Source organism: Staurois parvus, unplaced genomic scaffold (assembly GCF_062004578.1).
Source record: "Staurois parvus isolate SC_StPar_1 unplaced genomic scaffold, SC_StPar_1.0 ptg001095l, whole genome shotgun sequence".
In the NCBI taxonomy this organism is placed as follows: domain Eukaryota; kingdom Metazoa; phylum Chordata; class Amphibia; order Anura; family Ranidae; genus Staurois; species Staurois parvus.
This window is the reverse complement of record NW_028318891.1, coordinates 516,798-543,948: the sequence shown is the minus strand read 5'-3', so window position 1 is coordinate 543,948 and position 27,151 is coordinate 516,798. Positions and strand designations below refer to the sequence as shown.

General features: G+C 42.3%; 1 protein-coding gene across 1 annotated transcript in view; it reads right to left on the bottom strand.

Annotated features, from left to right (window-relative positions):
• The window catches only part of SLC18A2 (solute carrier family 18 member A2), a 53,497-nt gene extending 33,116 nt beyond the window's left edge, over positions 1-20,381 (bottom strand). Inside the window, exons 1-5 of the mRNA XM_089658795.1 lie at positions 20,236-20,381; positions 12,566-12,706; positions 4,138-4,474; positions 1,702-1,760; positions 541-624 (exon numbers count right to left, since the gene is read on the bottom strand). Coding sequence (XP_089514921.1) covers positions 541-624; positions 1,702-1,760; positions 4,138-4,474; positions 12,566-12,686 — 601 coding nt within the window. The 5' untranslated portion in view covers positions 12,687-12,706; positions 20,236-20,381. The remainder of the gene's footprint in view (positions 1-540; positions 625-1,701; positions 1,761-4,137; positions 4,475-12,565; positions 12,707-20,235) is intronic.
• Between the last annotated feature and the right edge of the window lie 6,770 nt (positions 20,382-27,151).

Genomic DNA, 27,151 nt, shown 5'->3' with positions numbered 1-27,151 from the left:
CTCCCTTGCTCCATGACACACAAGGAAAGAAGTCCCTGCACTTCTTTGGAAAACGCAGCCCGCACGGGAATTTCGGTTCCCACTACGGTTGCATTTTCCAGTACGGGCAGCGTGCCATTAGAATTAATGGCACCCGCCTGCGGGTCTGCATTTCTCTATGGGGGTGGTGCGGCTGCACAGATTTTCGTGCGGATCCACAGCGGCACCACCCGCACAGATGTGAACCTAGAGTTAGTGCTTAGTCAAAGTGTGAAACTCATCAGTTTGAGTCCTGTATCCCTGTCATGTTTTGTGGAATATGGTTTAAGAAGAAATAAAGGTGATTTTACTGGATGTGCAGCCATAGTGTTTTGTCTACGGACACTAATGATTTTGCTCCAGCTTTTCTGAATTAGTGAGTACTATCCTGCGGAAGAGGAAGGTCTGTTCTCTGTGGGGATAGTGAATACTCTTCATGATCAGGAAGCTCTGTTTTTACACAGAACTGTGTGTCTCTAACAGAGGATACGTTACATTAGCAGTACAGGACTGACAGCCAACCTGCGACAGAGGAGCACGATGAGCCGATTCCTTGCAGGGATCTCGCTATGAAAAGTAAAACGTAACTCCCAGAAAATGCGAACACTAGAAAAGAGGAAATATTTGTATAAATAGTAATATAGTAGAAGAATGGCTCTATATTTAGGTTGTACCTTTAAACTTGAAACCAGTATCTCCTGTTGGATAAATGTCTATGTTTTTAGGCTGTGCTACAAACCAGCAGCTCTAGATGGACAGTTGATATATGGCTCTGTATTTAGGTTGTATTTGGATTATAAACCAGTGGCTCTTAGTGTACAGTTGGATAAATGGTTTCATATTTAGGTTGTATCTGGACTATAAACCAGTGGCTCTGGGTGCACAGTTGGATAAATGGTTTCATATTTAGGTTGTATCTGGATTATAAACCAGCAGCTCTAGATGGACAGTTGATAAATGGCTCTATATTTAGGTTGTATCTGGATTATAAACCAGTGGCTCTCGGTGTACAGTTGGATAAATGGTTTCATATTTAGGTTGTATCTGGACTATAAAACAGTGGCTCTGGGTGTACAGTTGGATATATGGCTCTATATTTAGCATGTATCTGGACTATAAACCAGTGGCTCTGGGTGTACAGTTGGATAAATGGCTCTATATTTAGGTTGTATCTGGACTATAAACCAGTGGCTCTGGGTGTACAGTTGGATATATGGCTCTATATTTAGGTTGTATCTGGACTATAAACCAGTGGCTCTGGGTGTACAGTTGGATAAATGGTTCTATATTTAGGTTGTATCTGGACTATTAACCAGTGTTCCTGGGTGTATAGTGGGATAAATGGTTCTATATTTAAGTTGTATCTGGACTATAAACCAATGGCACTGGGTGGACAGTTGGATAAATGGTTCTATATTTAGGGTCTATCTGGACTATAAATCGTATCGGCATCAGAAGGGATCTTCTATTTAATTCCATTTGGAAGTCATAGAAGGGTTACAGGTCTGCAGCCACACAATAGCTGTTGTAGTGTATCTGCTGCTATTGTCCAGTAATAATGTGACTTGACCTGGATGAAGGCAATGTCGGACACACTATGCCTTCTGGATTCTGCAGCATTGCCCTGTTAGGGGTATCAGATTTGATTTTCTAGGAGGAGATGCCAAACAGAGAAATACTTACTGATGGTTGAGAGGAACATGATGCAGAAACCAGCAAACATGGGGATCTGGTAACCAATCCTGCCAATACAACACACAACACTTAGTGGCAGTATGGTGAGTGCAATTTCCTGCCTTGACTTAACGATAACGATGCAAGTTCTGGAGCTGTCAGCCCAATCCTTCCCTATGTGAAGGATGAGGATTACCATGTGATGTTGGGTTTCTCTCTATATGCATATGATCAGATCATGGCAGATACACTATATGACCAAATATTTGTGTACCCCTGACCATCACACCGCATCCATGGCCATTATTATGGAGTTGCTCCCACCCTGGTGGCTATAACAGCCTCCACTCTTCTGGGGAGGCTTTCCACAAGATTTTGGGGGATATCTAATGTTTGCTCATTTGTGAGGTCACATACTTATGTTGGATGAGAAGACATGGCTCACAAACAGCTTTCCAATTCATCCCAAACCTATAAAACCTATCAACAGGGTTGAAAACATAGCTCAAAACATCAAACTGGGTAGGCCATGTCTTTATGGAGCTGGCTTTGTGCACAGGGACACAGTCATGCTGGAACAGAATAGTGCCTTTATCAAAGTTTTGGCCATAGAGTGTATATCCCAGTATTATTGTGCTTAGAGATACAGTGGGGAAAATAGTTGATCCCCTGCAGATTTTGTACGTTTGCCTACAACAAAGAAATGAACGGTCTATGATTTTTATAATAGATGTATATTAAATGATAGAGACAGCATATCAACCACAAATCCAGAAAAAACATGATACAATTGTTATAAATTGAGTTGCAGTTCAGTGAGTAAAATAATTATTTGATCCCTTACCAACCAACAATAATTCTGGCTCCCACAGACTGGCTATGTGCTCATGTGGTACACAGATTAGTCCTGTCAATTTAAGAAGGTGATCCTAACAACAACATGTTATGTGTATAGAAGACACCTGTCCACAGATTCTCTTTCTTCCATTCACCATCATGGGCAAGACCAAGAGCTGTCAAATGACGTCAGGGACAAGATTGTAGACCTGCACAAGGTTGGAATGGGCTACAAGACCATCAGCAAGAAGCTTGGTGAGAAGGAGACAACTGTTGGAGCCATTGTTCGCAAATGGAAGATATACAAAATAACCATCAATCGCCCCTTGGTCTGGAGCTCCATACAAGATTTTGCCTCATGGGGTAAGGATGATCATGAGAAAAGTGAGGGATCAGCCCAGAACTACATGGGAGGAGCTTGTGAATGATCTCAAGTCAGCTGAAACCACAGTCACCAAACAAATCATTGGTAACACGATACACTGGATGCCCAATATGCCCATGAACTGAAATCCTGCAGCAGTAACAAGGTCCCCCTCCTCAAGAAGGCACATGTACAGGCCTGTCTGAAGTTTGCCAATGAACATCTAAATGACTCAGAGAAGGATTATGAGAAAGAGCTCTTTGGCATTAACTCGACTTGCCGTGTTTAGAGGAAGAGAAATGCTGACTATGACTCTAAGAACACCATCCCTACAGTCAAGCACGGAGGTGGAAACATGCTTTAGGGCTGTTTCACTGCTAAAGGTACAGGCCGACTTTGCCGCATTGAGGGGCCAATGAACGGGCCATGTATTGAAAAATCTTGGATGAGAACCTTTTTCCCTCAGCCAGAACACTGAAGATGGGTCGTGGATGGGTCTTTCAGCATGACAATGAACCAAAACATACCGCCATGCAACAGGAGTGGCTCAAGAAGAAGCATATTATGGTCATGGAGTCCTAGCCAATCTCCAGACCTTAATCCTATAGAACATTTATGGATGGAGCTGAAACTTCAAGCCAAGCAACAGCCAAGAAACCTTAAGGATTTAGAGAAGATCTATAAAGAGGAATGGACCAAAATCCCTCCTGAGATGTGTGCAAACCTGCTAACCAACTACAAGAAATACCTTGTTTCTGTGCTTGCGAGCAAGGGTTTCTCTACCAAATACTAAGTCATGTTTGGTTGGGGATCAAATACTTATTTTACTCACTGAACTGCAACTCAATTTATAACATTTTGTATCGTGTTTTTTTCTGGATTTTAGGTTGATATTCTGTCTCCATCATTTTAAAATACACCTATGATATAAATTATAGACCCTTAATTTCTTTGTAAGTGGGCAAACTTACAAAATCTGCAGGTGACCAAATAACTATTTACCCCACTGTATTTATCTACAAAACTCAAACTCTGCATTTGGCCCATTATAATGCTCATCAGACTCTTAAGGATGATGAACAACAGAGCCATTAATCAAAATGAACACTGTACTAGTTGGACCTGAGAAGTAGAATGGTGAAGGGCACAACAGACTATCTTTCCATGAGATACATTAATAAATGAGGGCCCCTTAGCCCTATATGTAGAACGTGATGCTGTGCAGGATCATGCTCCTGTCATACCTGTTGGTTAGAGGCCCGATGAAGGGATTGGTCAGCAGCTGGACGGTGGCTTTCGATGCAAACAATAAACCAACTTTGACATTTTCATTGAGTAAGTTTGAGTCAGCCTTGGGGCAATCAGATGTTGGCACAGCACTGGGGAGTACAGATGGTGGTGTTGCTTCCTTGACTTGGAGCAGTGACTCAGTTGTGGCATTTGCGATGAACAGGGTGCTATTGTCATAGTAGGAGAAGATGGTCTGGAAGCTGCTGGATGCAGACAGACTTGAACCCTCTTGGTGGACACTGCTGTTTGATTCATGTGCCATGGTGTACAAGTAGCTGGGAATGATGGGAACTGTGAACAGAAATATCAGAGAGGCATTGAGTAGCAGTACAACCCTACTAAACTATCTCACTGAGGCATGTTTGATAGTTGCAGAGTTTAAGTAGGCAGTGTCATGTGACCATCCCAAAGCCAATGTAGTGAGAACTGGTAGTGTCATGTGACCTTTCAGAGCCTATAGATTGAGTATTGGCAACATGATGGTGTCATGTGTTCTTTCCGAGCCAATGTAGTAAAAGCTGGCAGTGTCATGTGACTTCTCTGGTCCCAAAGAGTGAGTACTGGCAGTATGATGGTATCCTGCGACCTCTCAAACCCTATTGGGGGAAAAACTGGCAGTGTCATGTGATCACTCACAGCCAATGTTGTGGGATGCAGTTGTGTATTTTAGTTTGGTAAGGCACAGTACTTTCATGAGATATTAATCTTTTTTGAGTCTTGCTTCTTATATCATTATTGTTTAACTTTAGTCAGCATGATCCCCCCATGATTCCAGCTCCTGGAACCCCTATTTTATGTTCAGGTTTGCTAAAAATTGCAACATGGATATGTACCTTTCTCATTGCTTACAAGCACCTCTCCATAGGCAAATATCACACTCTATAGTAGTGTGGGATCCTGTTTTGTTTACTATGTTGTCTATGGACTGGTCATTATCTCTACTTGTGACCTAAGTTGTTGCATTCCTGTCTGTATGAAAATTACTAAATATGGAATGTTTAAAAATAAATAGAGGTTGAAATGACTTTTAATATGACATCAACATATTGAAGATTATATGACATTTTAGTGAAGGGTTTATATATAATTGAAATGTGTTTCTGCTGTTTAGTAATAATAATAATACAAGCTGAACTCAGTGGCTGCAACTAAAGAAAGCAAGAGCACACAGTGCATGAACACAGATTAAGCAACCTGGAGCACCCTCTAAGGGGCCCACAATTCTAACTTCCTGAAAATGGCAGATGAAAGGGAGATTGAAGGGCCAGCATTTTTGGCAGCATGGCCTCCTTGGAGCTACATGTGTAATGGAAGGAAGTGTAGCATTTAAAGAAAAAGTGCTGCTACGCACGATGCAGGGGATAAGGAATGTGCTGGTAACAGGTACTCTTTAAAGTGGTTGTAAAGCCTAAACATTTATCTTTATGCATTCCCTGCATTAAGGTAAAGAACATTGCCCCCTACCCCCAGTATACTTACCTGAGTATGATCTCAATCCAGCGCTATGCCTGTCTGCAGTGGCTTTCTCCACTTCTACTCTCTCTCATAGACTTTGCTGAGAGCAAAGGAAGCCTTTGCTTCTTGCTGCTGTCAGTCAAATCCTGTGACAAGGGAGCAGGGGATAGAAGCAAGCCTTGTTGTCTGTTTCTATAGACACAGACAGCACAGCTCAGGATCAAGCCCGCACATGTGCCACAATAGGAATCGGCTCCCTATGGTGGTGCGGCAAGAACAGGAGGGGCCAAGCGTGCTGGCAAGGGACCCAAGAAGAGGAGGATTGGGACCACTCTCTGCTATACCATTACACAGAACAGGTAAGCATAACATGTTTGCTAGTTTGAAAGAAAACTAATTTTACTTTACAAACACTTTATGAAGACATCAGGAGTCTATTAGGCCCCTAATGTTACCTCTGCACTCTGTTAAAGCTGATTGGAACAGACAAGTGAGATACATGGTAACAGTAGTTACATCACTGGAAGAGAAAGGGTTGGATGTCTCCTGGGGTTTAAAGAAGCTTCTCTCACTTAGCCTGGACCTGTTCTTTTACCAAAAAATAACCCCTCATTATTTTGTGTTTTATTCATAGAAGGAAAGAAAAGACACTGTGAAAAAAGGTAAGTTAAATTAAAAAAAGTTAAATAAAAAATGTAAGAGAACAATATACAAACAATGATCAAATACACAAAAACAAATACACCCCCCCAAAAAAGAAAGAAAAAGCATTGTAAACCAAATTCCCCCCAAGCAGCTCATGCGAAAAAAAAAAATCAAACATTGAAATGGATAATTTCACAATAAAATCAATTTCACCAAATCGCCCCACTTATTGCTAATCAGCAGAATAATGCCTTTATTATAGTTAAAGCTCAACTCTGGGCAAATAAAAAATGATCCCTTGTAGTGGGGCTGCTCCTGCAATGCAAGGGTTAATAACTCATTTTGTGTAGGAAAGAGGAGAAACCGTTTTACTTACCTGATCCTCCTCTCCCCCCACAGACAGCGCTCCCCTATGTTTTAAAGGTGGACTGTCCCTTAATATTGTCACATCCAATACAAGTATGTGAATGTTGCATTGGTTTTGATTACCTTAGACCACTGGAGCATACATTAGAAGACACTGCTGAAACTGATCTAGCAGTGCGGAGGAGCCGAGAATCAAGTAAGTAAATCCACTTTTCTGTGCCCCCTAGACCTAAATGAGCAGTTAACCGTCGCATTGCAGGTGCAGCCCCACTGCACGGAAGAATTTCTTGGACTTCAGTTTTAAAACATTTTGGAGCCATGCTTATGAATTTATTTCAGACCTGCTTAAAAAAGTGTTTGCTAATGATAAAATTGTTTTTTTCCTATATAAATATGGAAATAAATCTTTTACCAGAATTTTTTTTTTTTAATTTGGAGATCAAATTGCTCACACAAAAAAAAGAGCATGTGTCTGATTACATTAAATTGATCATACTATATCCAAAAGACAAATTCTGGCCTATTTCATAAAATATGTAATCCTTGGCTTACATTGCAATTGTAATATGTAAGGTGCTGCGTAAATTGTCAGCTCTATATAAATAACGATAATAATAAAATATAATAAACATGGTAATCACTTTAATAATTCCCACTTAAAATATACTATTGTAGACTTTTCTTTTTGTTGTCTCATATGTATATATGTTAACATAACAATTTTGTTGCCATTTTGTTTTGTTTTACTGTAACCACTTGAATACTAGCCTGCGATACCCCTTATTACCAGGTAATGTTCAAGTTCTCACTGATGTGATAGTTTGAATGACAGTTACTTGGTCATACAACACTGTACTGTACATAAAGTGATATATATATATATATATATATATATATATATATATATATATATAAAATTTATATATTTTTGACAGCTTTTTTTTTAAATGATATTTACTTACAACATTTCTTTTCAGTTTTTACTTTACTACTAACTATACTAGTTACTATACTAAAAAAAAAACTATTTCCCTTACTTTATGTTATAAAACATATCAAATAAAAATGCCTGGAAAGTACAAATAACCCCCAAAATTATTAATATCATGAATTGGTATTCCTACAAAAGATTATCACCACCTTTTAGTAGAAGTGAAATATACTATATATTATAATATACTGTATATACAATTTATGCCCTGGTGTGAGGTTCCCTTCCCTATTGCTTTCCGACAACATTTGATTGAAGGTTTATAACTTTGTTAATATTATTACCTTTATTATTCATTATTTGCACAACGGTTGATATTTTATTTGGCTACGTTCACATATATGTGGGTGCGGTAGTGTGTGAAAATCGCACATATTCACGCAGCAGAATACAGCCATACACAAGAGCATTTCTGCAGATAAAATGTGGGGGTTCTATTAACTGTTTGACACCCCCATGCACTAAAAAATACAGTGCAGTTTCTTTCACACGGAAATTGCAAGTTATAATTGAAATCTGCCAAATGGTGGCCATATATGCTCTGATAAATTATTAATTTATTTTACGATCAATCTCTTCCGGTAGGAGTAATCAATCTATAGTCGAGGACCTATTCAATCGATTTGCCACACATACATGGAGAAGGGAATTTCGATTAATAGTTTCGATATGAGCGTAACTTAGTGATCAATCGCATCTCTGATTCCACCAAGTAATCTCATAATATGATCATATTTATGATCAAATGATCTCAGTGCTGCTGATTGATGCAAATGATCGATAATTCTCCAACTTGACCGAATCCAAGTCTAAAGCAATTGGAAGGGAAGTTAGGGCTATTCAGTTGTTTGCAGATTCTATCAATTGTTGGAGAAATCGAACACAGCCATTTGTTTCTGGAAATGCCAAAATTGAAGGCGAGAAAGCAGCAAGAAAGTTACAATATAACTACAATCGAACATATCAGCCTAATTTTCTTTTCTCCTGATAATTGGAGAATAAAATAAAAACCCTGGACGGATGTTGTTGGTTGGGGGACGCGATGTCTGTAGCGGTTCCTTCATTATTGAATTACTGGATTAGGTCTGGGGGGGTCGGGCCGCTCGCGCTCTATGTACACAGCGGACACACAATAGCGCTGACTGAGGCTTGTTGGCACAGCCAGGAAATTGTGTTGAATTTAATATGAAGATGATGAGAGAAGCTCAGATAAAAGGGAGACATCCAAGGTGCCGCCGGGGAACAAACGCCGAGCCGGGGGAGGAAGGAGGGCAGAATTAACCCACTCACTGCCGGATGAGAAAGTAACCACGCTCTGCACAGACATTTCACTACAACTGGCCATACATGGAGTGATTTTCAGTCAATTTCAATCACGTTCCATCTACTGGGAATTGTTAATGTGATCCCAAGTTTTCGCCATAAACTAAGCAACATGCAACCCGTGAGTTCGGTCAACCATCAGAACTTGGTCAATTACAAAGCTGAAACCGGGCAATAAATTGACAGCTTTAAGACAGTTTATTGAAAGATCAAATTGAATTGGAGTGGAAAATGATTACAGTTTAACTGAAATTGTTTGAATTTTTTGGATCGATCAGGTCAATATGATTGATCTTTTTATGTCCTTATTTGCTGTGTGATTTGGACACAGAATGGAATTGAGAGTTTGATCACTCTCTATTGCTTAATCTGTGTGCAGCTTTAGGCTGCCCTCCAGGCCATCAGATAAATACACATTTATGAACTCTAACCTGACCAAAGATTTCTGATTCCGTTTGTCATGATTCAGACCCCTCCAACACCATATAGCAAGAGGGTGACACCACTGTTCACTACGGCATCTTCAGTAATCAGCATCCTCATACTGCTGAGCTGTCCTATCCAGTAAGCTTCACAAACACCACATTGCCCCAAGACTATTCTCTTCCAACTCCCAGTGCCCGAAACATGTTAACACACCTGTGAATTAGCAGATAATTAACGTGCAATGTATCACCTCCCACCCAATTTATGGGGTGCTGGGAATTGCTGGAAAGCTGTCATGTCTTTTCAGCAGTATGGAGAAAATGTCCAGCTCTGGGTTTTAGGGGGAAGTCAGAATGCTGCAATGTGTATTGTGGGGAAATCCAGATGTTAGTGCTCTGATTAGGACAACACCTTGACGCAAATGCAGCCAAGACCTTTCTTAGAAACAGATTAGACAGGTCCTCTTGGCTGAGGGCTGTGTGTGCCCCTAATTGGCACTGCTACTCCTTCTGTCTGATGATAGGAAGATAATATAAAGATTCCAGATAGCTGTATTAAAGACATGCTATTGATTAATAATAGTCACAAATTCAGATTATAATGGCCGTCCACGGATAACAAGCTTTCTGACTGTTATACATCATCCAATTATCTGACATTGCTTGTGACTGATCTGTGCATGCTGCTTTGATGTTTATTAGGATAAGGATTGCTGGAACTTGTAGGCCATCCTAGACTGAGTCACTGACAGGTCTGCTTATAATACACCACTGGCTGTCTGTGCTTGTTCTTCTAGAGTTTCTGGGATTTGTAGTCCATCCAACTTTGTAGTCCATCTTCAAACACACCAGTCGCTGACCTCAAATCACGTTTATGAATTTTCATTAGAAGACAACTTGGACCTCTTGAACTGATATGAAGGGATCCGAAATTTATTTATGGCCTATGGTGGCATTTCATGTTTGTGGCATTTCCTGCTGATGGTGACATTCTTGAGGGTGACATTTCCAGATGATGACATTTTCTATAAGACGTTTCCTGTTTGTGCCATTTACTGATGAAGACATTTCCTAGTGATTGCATTTCCTGGTTATGACCTTTCCCTTATAATGACATTTTGTCAATGATGTAATTTTCTGATGAAGACAATTCCTAGTGGTGATATTTCCTCATGATAGTATTTCCTGATGGTGACATTTCCTCATGATGACATATCCTGGTTCTGGCATTTCCTAATGAAGGCATTCCCAGAGAGTGACATTTCCTGATGGTGTCTTTTCCTGATGAACACATACCATTTCTTGATGATTGACATTTCTTGATGATGATATTTCCTGCTGGTGGCATTTCCTGGTGAAGGCATTTCCTAAGGGAGACATTTCCTGATGGTGCCTTTCCCTGGTGGTGATATTTCCTCATGATGGCATTTCCTGATGGTGACATTTCCTAACAATAGCATTTCCTGATAGTGGCATTTCCTGATGGTGACATTTCCAGAAGATGACATTTCCTGATGGAGGCATTTCCTGATGGAGGCATTTCCCGATGGTGTCTTTCCCTGGTGGTGATATTTCCTCATGATGGCATTTCCTGATAGTGACATTTCCTAACAATAACATTTCTTAATGGTGACATTTCCAGAAGATGACATTTCCTGATGGAGGCATTTCTTGATGGTGACATTTCTTGATAACATTTCCTGATGGTGACATTTCCTGAGGGTGAAGTTTCCTGATGGTGTCTTTCCATGGTGATGACATTTCCTCACAATAGCATATCCTGATGGTGCCTTCCTCTGGATCAACTGTTGGTGTAGGATTATAGCTTTTTCTTTTAATGGTTAAACTGGATGAACTTTTGTCTTTTTTCAGCCAGACTAACTATGTAACTATGTAATTTAGAGATGATGACTTTTCCTGATGAAGGTATTTCCTGATGATACTTCTTGATGATGGCATATCCTGATATGGACCTTTTCCTATGAATTTCCTGATGGTAACATTTTCTCACTATAGCATTTCCTGATAGTGACATTACTTCACGATAGTATTTCCTGATGTGGCATTTACTGATGGCATTTCCTGATGAGGACATTATCTGATGATTACAATTTCTTATGTTGGCATTTCCTGATGATGCCATTTTCTGAATGCAGTATCTACTGATGGTGACTTTTTCTAAAGGTGGCATTTTGTGATGGTGACATTTACTAGTTTGAAGCATGCTTGGATGTATTTATGGCAACTTTTTATGAATTATATATTCATTGCTGCAGCTCCTTTGAAGTTCAGCATATTATTGAAATCGGTTACTGATTCAATGATTTATGTGTACAATCTGGACAGATAAGCCTGATCTGACTTGTTTGGGGTAAGTGAGAGGAGAGAAAGATACTCTGTTCTGGATATGCCCTCTCTCTTTTCAGGACACCGGAATGAATTTGGTTCATTTACTTAGTCACCATTGTTCCTCTCCATGGCGAACAATGCTGCCACTCTCTTAGCTCTCTGCAGCATTAAATATGACGGTCAGCTGAGGGTGGTCGGATTGTAGCTCAGATGTCTATGGGGGCCAGTGCTGGGACAAAGTCATCCAGCGCCCAGAGCAAAGATGCCAAACTGCACCACCCCCTTCCTTTGAGGGTTAGCAGTGATGTCGCTGTCATTACTCCTGTCAGCCTTGTAACAAAAGCAACTGGCACAGGGAGCGCCCATCCCTGTAATGAACCATTGCTCCCAGGGCAGCTGCCTCTCCTGCTCACCCTGTCCCGGTCCTGATGGGGGCACCTTATGTGACGTTCACAACATGTAACAGATTGGAATTAGGATGAGCTTTCTGGAGAGCTACAAATGTCAGTTACAAGCATCTTCATCGCGATGGGAAACTACTGTACAGTAGATCCAATTTGAGCTGGAAATTCAACCTGTGAGTATTGCAGGACATGGACAGATCAGATGTCTTTGTGATAAGACTGGATCTGTCTGTATGGTTATAAAAGCATTTCAGAATGTTGTCTCACTTTGTAAGCTGTGTGTCCTATAAATGGTGTGGTCTAGAGTTTGTTGAGCTGGTGCAAGAAGTTGCATGTACAAACACACAAGCAAACACACACTAAGTGCACAAACATACACACAAACACACACGAATACATACAAGCACACACAAGTAGCACCTACCAACTACGGTGAGCAGCATGTTATCCAGCAGCAAAGCGATAAATACGATCAGAAGGATTAATTTCCGTGACTGTCTCCGTTCTCGCAGCCATCGCAAGAGGCTGAACTCCGTGACCGACATGGCGAAGAAGCGGACCACACCTATGAGTGGAGAGAGAGATTACAGAGTCAACGATGGCAGGTGGTCCCATAATGGTCTGAGTTCTCCATAACCCTTGTTATATTCAAACAAGCCGTCCGATCCCTCGCAGACAGCACCCCTCTAACACCACAGACCGCACAGAAAGTACATGACTGACTCTGTCACCCAGAATGCTTCATGGATAGAGCATCTATCTGCCACACTCCCAGGGCTACTCAAAGTGCTGGTAGTATAAAAATATGGGGTACTGAAGGGTGAGAACCTGTTGGGTTTTTTGCTGTGTTCTGCTGGAGAAATGCCCAGTGTCCTAGTTACACTATGGGGTGGAATTACTAAAAGCAAATAGACTGTACACTTTGAAAGTGCAGTTGCTCTAGAGCTTAATAAATTAGGTAAAACTTCACTTTGCAAATAATGCCCAATAACGTGCAAGGAAAGAAAAAAAAAAAAACATTTGGCTTGCACCTGATTGAATTATGGAAGTCAGCCGAGCTTCCCCTCATTTACTAAGCTATAGAGCAATGTTTCACAACCTTTTTTCAGTCAAGGCACTCTTTAAAATTATGTCCAGTCTTGAGGCGCCCAATTCTAAAATGGGGTGCCACAAGACTGTCCATAATTTTAAAAGGGCACCCCATTCTAAAATGTGAAAAACTATTCTAGTTTTATATAATGCAACATCCACACATGTAGGACACCCAACGTTAGAGGTGATTTATTCTTCCAAAGCAAATACACTTTTGTACACTGGTACTGACTAGTATTCCCATGTTTCTTTTCTCCCTCAGTTTTTCTTCAGCACTGAGCTAATGTGACCCCCCAGCAATGATGGAGAGGGGCAGGGGAGGGTCAAATTAGGATGCTGTGCAGGCAGCTGACATCCTCCTTATCAACTGATGGTGTCATTGGTTGTCAGGGTCCCGGCGGCTAGAAGGTTGTAATGGTGCACAATGAAAACCTGTGGCTTTGTATAACTAAAAGGCAGGCTTGTTCCACCCGCTGGCTTGTGTACAAGTTTTGGGCAATTTTTAGACATTATTCCAAGGCCCCCTCGAAGAAACCTCAAGGCACCCCAGGGTGCCTGGGCACCCTGGTTGAGAAAGGCTGCTATGCAGCGACTGCTCTTGCAATAGACTTGTAAAATGCACCGTCTATTTGCCTTTAGTAAATAAACCCTTACGTGTCTAACTGGGTCTAAAATGAGAAGAAGTCTCCAAAATGAGGGCAAAGTAATGAAAGCAATGAAACCCAACAACCAACAAAGCTGGCCTGTCCCAATCCATCCAAATTTAAAAAAAATATTATAAGTACTGGCTGTACATAAAAAACTGATCCCCAGAAGATGCAGCAACAGCATATGAACTGCCTGTCAATACTAGAACTCAGGTGTAGGTGAAAATAAACAGGCAGCCTGGATTACGGGTATCCTGGGATATTTATTGACGTGTGAAGTTCTCTAACTCATAGCAACCCATCATCAGCATCAATTGTAACCCATAGCGACCCATCATCGGCATCAATTGTAACCCAAAGCAACCTGTCATCATTCATAATAGCAACCCATCATCCACAGCAATTCATCATCAGCATTATGCCTAATCAATAGCATCCCATCATTAGCATCATTCATAACTCATAGCAACCCATTATCAGCATCATTCTCACCAATAGCAATCTATTGTCAGCATCAATTGAAACCCATAATAACCCATCTCTAGCATAAATCATAAACCCATAGCAATCTATCAAATAAATAAACAAAAATGTGATGCACTAACTCCTCATTACAAATATAAAATTACAAGCAAACAATATGTATTAGAATCCTCAATCAATCAAATTTGAAGATATAATAGTCCAATCTAACATACAAAAAGTCCTAGTATTGTGCAATCATCCAAAATTCCACAGCGTGCTTGTGTGACGGACCCACTCCCTCACCTTAAGGTTTGACCTACAAATTATAACAGGCCAAATGCACTTTTAAGTGGACTGTGTATCCTCCAAATTGTGATCCATGTGATACTCCATCCAGGCAATATATCTTCACTAAATCTTGACTCCAAACCATGCATAAAAAACAAAATATATTCCATAGTGCAACACCGTTTTAAATTAACTGCACACCAGGGGCAGACTGACTATTTGGAAACTTGGGCACTGCCCGGGGTCAGTAGGGGGCCCCATGAGATGCCCCTGGTACCTTTTTCATAGGCTTTTTTGAGTTTGGGCAAGGACACAGGGGCCCCATGATCCCCTATTGCCCTGGGGCCCCATGAGTTGTCAGTCCACCCCTGCTGCACACTAAATAAACTAAACATATGCACTCACATTCAGAAAAAAATATAGGTGCTCCAAAATAAAGTGATACAATATTCACATTTCTCCACCGTGCATACTAATCCATGGTGCTTCCCATCACCGAATAGGTGTCCCATACACTCACCTTCTTCCTTGACCTATAAGATAGGTCATAAACACTTAGAAACGATAATCGACTTTTGCTCATCCACTGCTGCCCTTTAGTGGCTATTTCCTTGATACTGGCCCTTTAAGAGACCGGACTCCAGAATTCCCAATGGGATGGTGTGTACTCAAAGGAAGAGAGAACAATTCATAGTGCAACCCCGTAAAATTGACCGCTTTATTCAAATGTTAAAAATAAACTCACAAAGATGATTTGAATGCAGGCATAACACTCCATCAACCAAAATGGTTCCTCTCACCGCACATTCTGGTTTGCGCAGTACTGGAAGTGACGTCACTAGGCTCCCCCTGATGCGTTGCATCACTGATCACGTGACTTCTTCAGGTCCTTACCCTGAAGAAGTCTCGTGATCAGTGACGCAACGTGTTGGTCGGAGCCTAGTCATGTCACTTCCCATTGGGAATTCTGGAGTCTGTTCTCTTAAACAGCCAGTATCAAGGAAATAGCCACTAAAGGACAGCAGTGGATGAGCAGACGTCGATTATCGTTTCTAAGTGTTTATGACCTATCTTATAGGTCAAGGAAGAAGGTGAGTGTATGGTACACCTATTTGGTGATGGGAAGCACCAAGGATTAGTATGCACGGTGGAGAAATGTGAATATTGGATCTCTTTATTTTGGAGCACATATATTTCTTCCTGAATGTGAGTGCATATGTTTAGTTCATTTAGTGTGCAGTTCATTTAAAACAGTGTTGCACTATGGAATATATTTAGTTTTTTTATGCACGGTTTGGAGTCAAGATTTAGTGAAGATATATTGCCTGGAAGGAGTATCACATGGATCACAGTTTGGAGGATACACAGTCCACTTAAAAGTGCATTTGGCCTGTTATAATTTGTAGGTCAAACCTTAAGGTGAGCAGGGAGTGGGTCCGTCACACAAGCACGCTGTGGAATTTTGGATGATTGCACAATACTAGGACTTTTTGTATGTTGGATTGGACTATTATATCTTCACATTTGATTGATTGAGGATTCTAATACATATTGTTTGCTTGTAATTTTATATTTGTAATGAGGAGTTAGCACATCACATTTTTGTTTATTTTTATTTGTAAGTGAGAGTACACTTGGTAGGTGGGTGCAGCAATCTCCTCCTTTTTTTATACTTATGCACCAGCTTATACTATTTCATAGCAATCTATCATCAGCATCAGTCATAACCCATAGCAACCCATTATCAACATCAATTGTAACCCATAGCAACTGATCATCAGCATAATTTTTATCCAAGAACAAGCCTTAATCTACATCCATTGTAATCCATAGTAACCAATTGCCAGCATGTATCATAACTCATAGCAACCCATTAAAAGCATCATTTTCACCATTACCATTCCATCATCAGTATGATTTGTTACCCATGGCAATCAACCATCAGCATAATTCTCAACCAATAGCAATCTGTAATCTGCATTAATTGTAATTCATAGCAACCCATCATCAGCATCAATGGCAACCCCTGGAGACCTTTCATAAGCATACATTGTGACCAATACCTAGCCATCATCAGCATCAATCATAAATCTTAGGAACCCATTATCAGCATCATTCTCACCATTACCAATCTATCTTCAGCATCAACTGTTACCCATAGCAATCCATCACCAGCATCAGTCATAGCCCATAGCAACCCATCATCATCAATTGTAACCAATAACAACCGATCGTCAGCATCATTCTTAACAAGTAGCAACCCATCATTAGCATTAATCAAAACCCATAGCAACTCGCTGTCATCATAGCAACCCATATCATCATTCTCAACCAATAGCAACCCTTATTCTGCATCAATTTTAACTCATAGCAGCCCACCATTAACATTACTATATAGTGTTTATATAGCGCCAATAGGTTTGCTCAGCGCTTGTAAATTGTAAACTCTGGAGACCTTTCATAAGCATATATTATGACCAATACCTACCCATCAGCATCAATGGCAACCCCTGGAGACCTTTCATAAGTAAACATTATGACCAATACCTACCCATCATCAGCATCAATCATAACTGATAGCCCATTATTAGTATCCTTCTCACTATTACCAATGTATCATCAGCATTAATTGTAACCTATGGTAACTTATCACCAGCATCATTCAGAACACATAGCAACCCATCAGCAACATAAATTGTAACCCATAGCAACCCATCATCGTTATTCTCAACCAATAGCAATACCTAATCTGCACCCAGTACTAGGACAGGTGAGTGCAGCGCCCAGGGCAAGGATGAGGAACTGCACCCCCTCCCCCACTGATAATGCAGGCTGTAGAATGAGTTTACTGTCCTGTGTCCAATCTCTGCCCCATTACTCTGCTGTGCCCAGGGCAGCTGTCCCTCCTGCCTACCCCTTGTCCCAGCCCTGTCTGTGCCCATCATCAGCATTGATCGCAATCCCTGGTAGCCTTTCATAATCATAAATTGCGACCAATAGTTACCTATCATCAACATCAATCATATCCCACTGCAACACATCATCAGCATCAACAACAGTAACCCATAGCAACCCATCACTGTCATTCCTAACCCAAAAGAACCTATCTTCAGCATCTTTTATAACCTATAGCAACCCATCATCAGCATCACTCATAACCAATAGCAACCCCACATCGGCATCAGTCATACCCCATGGCAACCCATCAGCATCAATCGTAACCCATAGCAACCATCATCAGCATAGCAACCATAACAGCTGATCCGTTAACCTGGCTAATAGTAGTAGTTGTGTATGATCTGTGATATCTAACACACACGCTTTGTATAAATCTGGTCCAATTAATTCTTAGAGGGCACTGATCCCCATCAGAGGTGTGTGGAGTCTTCCAGTGCCCCTAGGCTCAGTGCTGCACTTGTGGATGACAAGTAATTTATCATTACTGCAGAAAAAAGTTTGTGGATAAAAGTTTTCCAGAAAGAGAATTTTGAAAAAATTTGAAATTGTGGATTCCGCAAGGTGGGGGCAATCTGTATAACAGTCAACACTGGGATCTATTACGGGGGGGGGGGGGAGATAAGCAAATCAGACAATTCAATTAGAGAGCCTTCAGCAGCCCAGATTCTTCCCTTTCTGCAGACAAGAGAGCGGAGGGAAGATGTCTGCGGAATATGATCAGTTGAATGAAGAGCCATGAAATGAGGTTAGCCGAAATATAGGGCAATGCAGGTTGGAGATTTCCTGAGGATGCTGCAGGCTCTATTCTGAGATTTCCACATCAAACTCTGAAGGAGGCAGGAGCAGCTGGGACAGGGGGACCAGGGATTCAGGACTGCCAGGGGATCTGGATATACAGCAGAAGGGTTAGGGTCTGGGGGGGATTCTCTGCTGTGGGTTACAGATAGAACAGAGGGATAAGGGTCTCAGGAGATCTTTGCTGTGGGTCGGGGCATGGATCAGAGGGATAAGGGTCTGGGGGATCTGTGCAGGATCAGGAGATGGATCAAAGGGGTAAAGGTGAGCTAGGGAGATCTCTGATGAAGTCTGGAGATAGGACACATTAGTAAGGGTAGTCGGGGGGGGGGGGGGTCTCTGTTAAGATCTGTAGATAACAGAGGGGTAAGGGTGGTCTGGAGGGGGGGTCTTCGCAGAGTTTTGGAGATAGGACAGAGGTTTAAGGCTTCTGAGGCAACCTCTGCTCGTGTCAGGAAATGGAGCAGAGGGATGGCAACCAGGGGAAATCTCTACTGCTGGTCAAGAGATGGAGCAGAGGGGTAAGGTTTGGGGCATCCCTCCTGGGGATCTGGGAATGGAATGGAGGAATAAAGAACTGTGGGATATCTCTGCCATGGATCAGGTAATGAGGCAAAGGGGTTGGGTATTACTGAAACAGGATTATGTTGGGGAACTTTTCCAGGGGAGTCTGTGCTGAGAACCCCGAGCAGTGTAAGGCAGGGTTGGATCTGAAGCAAAGAGCAAGAAAGTCACTAAGAAAATAAATCTGGGGGTTTTCCTTGAAGAGAGGTCAGGTTTTGGGGATCTGAGCTGGACAGAATCTTGTCCAGAATAAGAAGTCCTATATGGTGGTCTTTCCAGGGGGTTTGAATTTGTAATTGAGGCAGGAGATGGAGCAGGTACATTTGGGTCTTGTCCTGTACAAGGAGTTTAGATGACCAAGAGCAAACGCACAAAGGATCAAATACTGTAATGGAAGAATTTGGAAGGTCAGAGATTGCACAGACAGCATGAATCTTGCCCAGTAACAGAGGAAGTTGGGAAGAGTCTTTGCTGGGGTATCTGGAATGAGGCAGCAGGATCTGGTTGGAGGAATGTGGGGCAAGTGAATTTGGGTCTGAAGCCAGGGAATAGAATGTGGTACAGATATGGAAGCAGTAGTAGCAATTCTCGGGCAGAGGGATAAGGTTGGGATAGACAGATACAGAAAGGTAGGAAGATCTGGGACAGATGGATAATAATCAAGAAAGGTAAGATGATCTGGGACAGATGGATAAGGATAGGTAGGGTGATCTGGGACAGATGGATAAGGATACGTAGGATGATCTGGGACAGATGGATAAGGATACGTAGGATGATCTGGGACAGATAGCTAAGGATAGGTAGGGTGATCTGGGACAGATGGATAAGGATAGGTAGGGTGATCTGGGACAGATGGATAAGGATACGTAGGATGATCTGGGACAGATGGATAAGGATACGTAGGATGATCTGGGACAGATAGCTAAGGATAGGTAGGGTGATCTGGGACAGATGGATAAGGATAGGTAGGGTGATCTGGGACAGATGGATAAGGATAGGTAGGATGATCTGGGACAGACAGCTAAGGATAGGTAGGATGATCTGGGACAGACAGCTAAGGATAGGTAGGATGATCTGGGACAGACAGCTAAGGATAGGTAGGATGATCTGGGACAGACAGCTAAGGATAGGTAGGATGATCTGGGACAGACAGCTAAGGATAGGTAGGATGATCTGGGACAGGATTAGGAGCGGTTGGATAATCAGGGATAGATGTATAAGAATAGGTAGGATGGTCTAGGACTATGAAACGTACAGTCCGGGGGTCTGCGCAGAAAACTCTTACCTGAGCTTGCTGGAAGTTGCTCTCCAGCTGTTGGCTGCAGATGGGAGGTGAGTGTAGTGGAGTGGGATCGGAGAGAGACTGGAGAGGGAGGGAGGGCAGCACTAGGAGCCCCCCACCCAGCTCCTTCCTGACGTCACTCTGCACTTCAATCACTTAACCCCTCTGAGACTGGCACAGTACAACACTATGGGGTGGATTTACTAAATGCAAAGACTGTGCACTTTGCAAGTGCAGTTGCTCTCGTTTTCCCCAGACCTTAGTAAATGTGGCAAAGCTCTGCTGATTTTCATCATTCAATCATGTGCAAGCAAAAATGCTTTTTTTTTTTAATTTCCCTGCACCTGATTGGATATTCTTTACAAAGTGAAGCTTTACCACATTTACATTTACTAAGGAAAACGAGTGCAACTGCATTTGCAAAGCGCACAGTGTATTGCCTTTAGTAAATCAATCTCATTGTGTTCACTGCCAGGAGCCACATGGAGCACCTGGCAGAGTCTCATCATTTACGCTACACTGTGTCTGTGATGACACTGAAGACAGCAATAACAGTGATGGTCGCAGGACGACTACATGTAGAATATAGAAACTGTCACTGAGGAACATTGGAAATTTTTAGCCAGTTCCTGCAGTCAGAGGCTGTATTTGGATCTGTCACTCGTGTTTTGTGACAAAAAGGAACTGGCATACAAAAGCATCCATATTTAGACAATGGAGACACACTACTGGCATTACTAGGACTATAAAAGACCAGGGGCACCCTGAAGAAAGTCGCTCTGCAGTGCGAACAGTGGGCATGGCCACATTGCACCTTCCAGTGGGGGTGACGTACGAGAAATGGGTTAAATAGAGTGTAAGCCCACTGCTGTATACACTGACATTGCACACATATGCCAAAGTCTTTGTATCCACAAAATATGCCTTATTACTGTGCTGCAAGTGAAAGTCTTAAAGATGCTCATAAATCTCCAGATCATTTATAAAAATGAAACCCCCCATTATATATACGTTTTTCCACACAGAATATATACAGAGAGCAAATACTTTGTCTGATCTTCATTAAAATAATTATTTACTACTATGCAACCAGAGACTGTTGAGACAAGAAAACATCTAGGACTGGAGCATGTAGTGTACATGGTAGAGCGGTCAGGACTATATGCAAAATATAGTATATTAAATGCAGCAGTTAGGGCTTTTTAATGTACAACATAGAGTATAAAGTGCAACATTCATGACTTTATAATGTAGCGTATAGAATATAGCAGTCAGGACTATGTAACATACACAGTTTTCTATGTGTTCTCTTACATTAGTGGCCAATGCTCAGTGTGCCTCCCTACACAGGTGGTGAGCTCTCACTCAGTGAGCCCCCTTACATTGGTAGTCAGTGTGTCCTTTATGATGGTGGTCAGTGTCTGCCTTTACATTGGTGGTCAGTGTGTGTCCCTTATATTGGTGGTCAGTGTGTCCCCTTATATTGGTGGTCAGTGTGTCCCCTTATATTGGTGGTCAGTGTGTCCCCTTATATTGGTGGTCAGTGTGTCCCCTTATATTGGTGGTCAGTGTTTCCCCTCACATTGGTGGTCAATGCAAAGTGTACTTCTTACATAGGTGATAGGTGTGCCCCCTACATTGGTGGTCATTGTTTAGTGCACTCCCTTATATTGATGATCAGTGTATTCCTTTACATCGGTAGTCAGTAAGCCCTCTTACATTGGTGGTCAGTGCTTAGTGTGTCTTCTTACATTGGTAGTCAGTGTGTACTCTTTCATAGGTGGCCAGTATGTCCCATTACATTGGTGGTCAGGGTGTTCCCTTCCGTAGAAGGGTGTTCCCTTCCGTAGATGGTCATTGTGTCACATTACATTGGTGGTCAGTGTGTCCCCTTACATAGGTGGTCCGTGTGTCCTCTTATGTAGGTGGCCATTGTACTCTATTACATTGGTGGTCAGTTTGTCCCCTTATGTAGGTGGCCAGCATGTCCTCTTACGTGGGTGGACAGTGTGTTCCTTACGTAGGTGGTCATTGTGCCCCATTACATTAGTGATCAATGTGTCCCCTTATGTATGTGGCCAGCATGTCCCATCACTATGGTGATCAGTGTGTCCCCTTGCATTGGTGATCAGTGTGTCCCCTTATGTAGCTGGTCAGTGTGCTTCCTTACATTAGTGGTCAATATGTTCCCTTACTTTGATGGTCAGTGTGTCTCCTAACATTGGCAGTCACTGTGTCCTCTTACACTGGTGATCAATGTGTCCCATTACATTAGTGATCAGTGAATCCACCTACATTGTTGATCATTGTGACCCTCTACATTGGTGGTGTTTCCCCTTACATTGGTGGTCAGTCCTCAGGTTCTCACCCTGGCTTCCTCCCTGTTACCAACCACTCAACATCAAAATACATATATACAGGTTTGGCGATGGAAGCACCACACTCCCCAAGAACCCAAGTCTTCCTGAGGAAAGTACCTGCAACTAATTAATAAGTATTTAAATTAGATGTTGGGCAGTTCCAAGCCTTAGGACAAGGGGCTCCAAACACCACTGAATCACATCAACTATTTGGAGAAATGAGAGAGGAAGTGAAGAGTCAGGCAAGTGACACTGATAGAAAGGGTAGAGTGGGGGAGAGTGACACTGATAGAAAGGGTAGAGTGGGGGAGAGTGACACTAATAGAAAGGGTAGAGTGGGGGAGAGTGACACTGATAGAAAGGGTAGAGTGGGGGAGAGTGACACTGATAGAAACGATAGGGTGGTAGAGAATGACACTGATAGAAAGGATAGAGTGGGAGAGAGTGACACTGACATCAAGGGTAGAGTGGGGGGGAGTGACACTGATAGAAAGGGTAGAGGGGGGAGAGTGACACTGATAGAAAGGGTAGAGTGGGGGAGAGTGACACTGATAGGGTAGAGTGGGGGAAAGTGACTCTGATAGATGGGGTAGGGTGGGGGGGAATGACACTGATAGAAAGGGTAGAGTGGGGGAGGGTGACACTGATAGAAAGGATTGGGTGGGGAAAAGTGATACTGATAGAAAAGGAAGAGTGGGGGAGAGTAACATTTATAGAACACAAGTGGAAAAGTGGGGCTAAATGTCACTAATAGCACAAGGACCAGGTGTAGGAATGAGAGAGACTGGGAAGAGCATTGGAGAATAAAACTGACAGAACAAGGACTGGCTGTAGGAATGAGAGAGAGAGAAGGGGAAGAGCAGGGGTGAGTGACACTAAGAGTACAAGGATTGGCTGTAGATTGGGAGAGAAGGGGAAGAGTGGGGGTGAGTGACACCAATAGTACAAGGAAAAGCTGTAGAATAGAAATGGTGAAAAGCCAGAGTGAGTGACACTGACAGAAAAAGGACAAGCTATAGGAAAGGGAGAGAGAAGGGGAAGAGCTTGAGTGAGTGACATCTATCAATAAGGATTGGTTGTAGGAATGGAGAGGAAGGAGAAGAGCTTGGGTGAGTGACACCGGGACAAGGAATAGCAGTGCTTTTATTCTGCAATTGAAGCTGCTATGATCCTAGAATGGAAAGTTTTTGGTCTTTGGGTTTTTTTTTTGGTTTTTGAGGTAATTTTAGTATTTGGTGACTTTTCTTTTGGAATTGGACTCATATTGGCCGGGATGTGTCTGCGGGATTGATCTCCCGCCCCCTGCGCCCTGCTCTGCCTTTTATGTAAATTGAACCCAGCAATGCTGGAGTGGGAATAGTACAGAATATTATTAGCTGCTCCATGAATAATCAGCCTTAATGAGATGATTTAATAATGTATGGTGTTCCCCTCTGTCTACTCTCAGCAATTTTCATCCTTCGGTGAAGAACAATCATGTGATTTGTGCTGGAAATGTCCAAAGTGCGGGTCACTAAGTGACGAGGAATCACTGGAGTCAGGAAACACCTCTCCATTGGGTCAGACAATCAGAATTGACAATGAACTGCAGGACATAACCTATGTGGGATGGGGCCCCACAGAAAAGACATTATGGGGCCCCAAGCCTGTCTTATCTCCATCTTGGAGTTAATATCTCCAGTGAGATTCCCGAACTTTATATACAATTAGTTCATCTGTACTACTTGTCCGAAGCTACTGTTGATCAGACAGCTCCAGGCCCCATTGGAATCGCGTGGTGTGTTATGGCTTTATTTCATACACTGGGCTTGCAGCAATTTTTAACTTTTTTTTTTTTTTTTTAAACTGGACAAATGATCTATTGCAGTTAGTCTTTCCTGTGTGTAGTCTATCAACTGCTGAATCGCAGCACCCAGCCAAATTAGTGAACAGAAAAGGTGACAGAGATGGAATCACCCCTGACAATCCCACATTTCACTGCAGTTTAGATCTGGGGGACGGGTCGTAGTAAGGAACCTATTCATTACAGATACTCCAATGGATATTCTGTTGGGCTTTAGGCTGTTTATAGAAACAAGACAGAGCTCTCTGATTGGCTGAAAACGTTCATACAAAGCAAGATTTCATCTATATGGATCATCACAAACCATACAATAGCTCATATAAGAGGGGAATGGCCAAAAAACTCCCTTTCAGCATATTGTGCTCTGATTCAGAAATACACAATTCTTCATGCAGTTATTTTATGTGTTTGGGGGAATCCCAGAGCACTTGGAATCTGAGGACAAAGTTGGATGTACTCATATAGCTCTGACATATTTTGTAATGCTGTACAGAGAACACAGTCACACCAGTCTCTGCACCAGAGGAGCTTGCACTCTGGGGTTTTTTTTAAAGGGGAACTCCGCCTTCGCGGCACCAGTGCATCAGGCGGTGGAGTTTTGCGATCACTGTATTCTGTCTGTGACTCTGAATGACCCTGATATACCACCTTGGGAGAAGGGTACCTGGAAGCTGAATTCGGCACTCCTGGATGATGAGAAGGTGAGTCAATCCTTTGAGGATTTTTTTCAGGCACAGGTATCGATCATGGACTTTTGCAGCAGTAAGTCAGAGTGGTGAGAGATTACCAAACAAAGGATCGTTGGGTTTTTCAAGGCCATAGGAAGAAATAAACAGCTTATGTCACCTACCAGCATCTGCGGAATAAGCTTGATAGGCTTGTCTTGAATAATGGAGATCCGGGGGTGATCTCTGAGGTTAAACTCTTGTTCAGGAAGTGTTAATATTACAGTCTCTTTGGTTCTGGAAAGGGATTATGGGAAATATCACTCGCCCGACCCTTACCAGAATTGCAAACAAGTTCGAGCAGTTAAGTCATTTGTAGGCCTGGTTGACAGTACGGGTTCCCTGAAAAAATGCAAGTCGGGGATCCTGGAAATGGCCAGGTCATATTATGCAGACCTCCCTGAGTAGGAGGGACCTCGATTGGGCGTGCATGTCAAGTTTTCTGGACTCTACTCCAGGCAGTTCTCTTGTGAGTTTGACAGAGGACATTACGGCAGATGAAGTGGTTAAAGCTACTGAGAAGCTTGCCATTAAGAAGTCGCCTGGGCCAGATGGATTGATAGCCGAGTTTTATAAGCACTTTAACCTCCCTAGTGGTCTGATTATGTCCATATTTCTGTGCTCAAAGCGGTACATTTTTTTGCATGGAAATATGTATTTTTTTTTTATTGTAGACCTGTAATTTTTAGGAATAACTCACTGAAATCTGTCCGAACAAAAGTCTAGTAAACATCCCGGGTATGTTAAAATTTGAAACTTGAAATCATAAATTATAATTTAATAAATAATCATAAAAAATAATATAATAATAATAAATTTAATTCAATAATATAGTCAAACTAAAAAACACTGAAATTTGAAATATAGCGCCAAGTTCGCACATCACTGAGCAAAGTCGCAGAATCGTTTTCAGTGTCTGATGACGAATTTCCCCCAAATCATTATCACTCACTTCTGCAAGTGGTTCTAAGTTACTATCGCTGTTCTCTAGCTGGTCTAAAACCGCTTTTGACCTAAAGGAACGCTTTTTGGACGCCATGGGTGTTTCTCAGTTTCCAGGCAGAAAGAACGGTAAAAATGTAGGCAGGGCGCCGGACAAAGCACTCGGGACAAAATGTATGTGAAATGGTTTGATACAGTAATGTTTTACTATGTGATTTTAGTGAATGTCACTTTTTGTCATTTTCAAATTTCCCGCCAGTTCCATCCCCGTACGTCCCGACGCTCGCAGGGGACGGAACCCAGATGACAGATGAAGGCATCCACCGGAGGACATTACAGGGGACACTGCAGGAGGGACATCAAGGGAGCGCAGGACAAGGTAAGTGATCGAGGGATCCCGGAGCAGCGCCGCATGGTAAGCCCAAGTGTAGCTCGGGTTACCACTTGTGGTACTGAAACTTTACCCCGAGCTACACTCGGGAATACCGCCAGGGAGGCTACGGTTACTCTGGCCCCATATTTGGTGGAGGTTTTTAATGGCTGTCTGTCTCCATGCGACAATCTGCAGTGATTCTTCTGTCAAAGGGAAAAGACTTTTCAAGAATTGAGAATTGGCAGCCCATTAGCCTTCTCAATGTTGATAGGAAGATACTGGCAAAGATAATTTTCTGGTGTTTATCGCCTGTAGCAGGCAATTTACTTTCTTGCCATCAGCTCCTTTCGGTTCAGGGTAGAAACACTTTATTCAGTGGTGTTAGCTGTCCAGGAGGCCCTGGAACAGTGCAGGGCTGTAGGCTGGAGAAAGTTTCTGCTGGCATTGGATCAGGCCAAAGCTTTTGATTGGGTCAATCATGAGTACCTATGGCTGCTTCTTGACAAGTATGGCCTGGAGGGGGGCTTTATCGATTGGCTGAAGACTTTATACAGGGGTGATGAAAGCTTCATGCTTGTGAATAGTTGGGTCGGATGGCCCTTTGAGGCTGGCTCAGGTGTGCATCAGGGGTGTCCTTTAAGTCCTCTGCTATACGCGTTCCCAATCGATCTCTTCA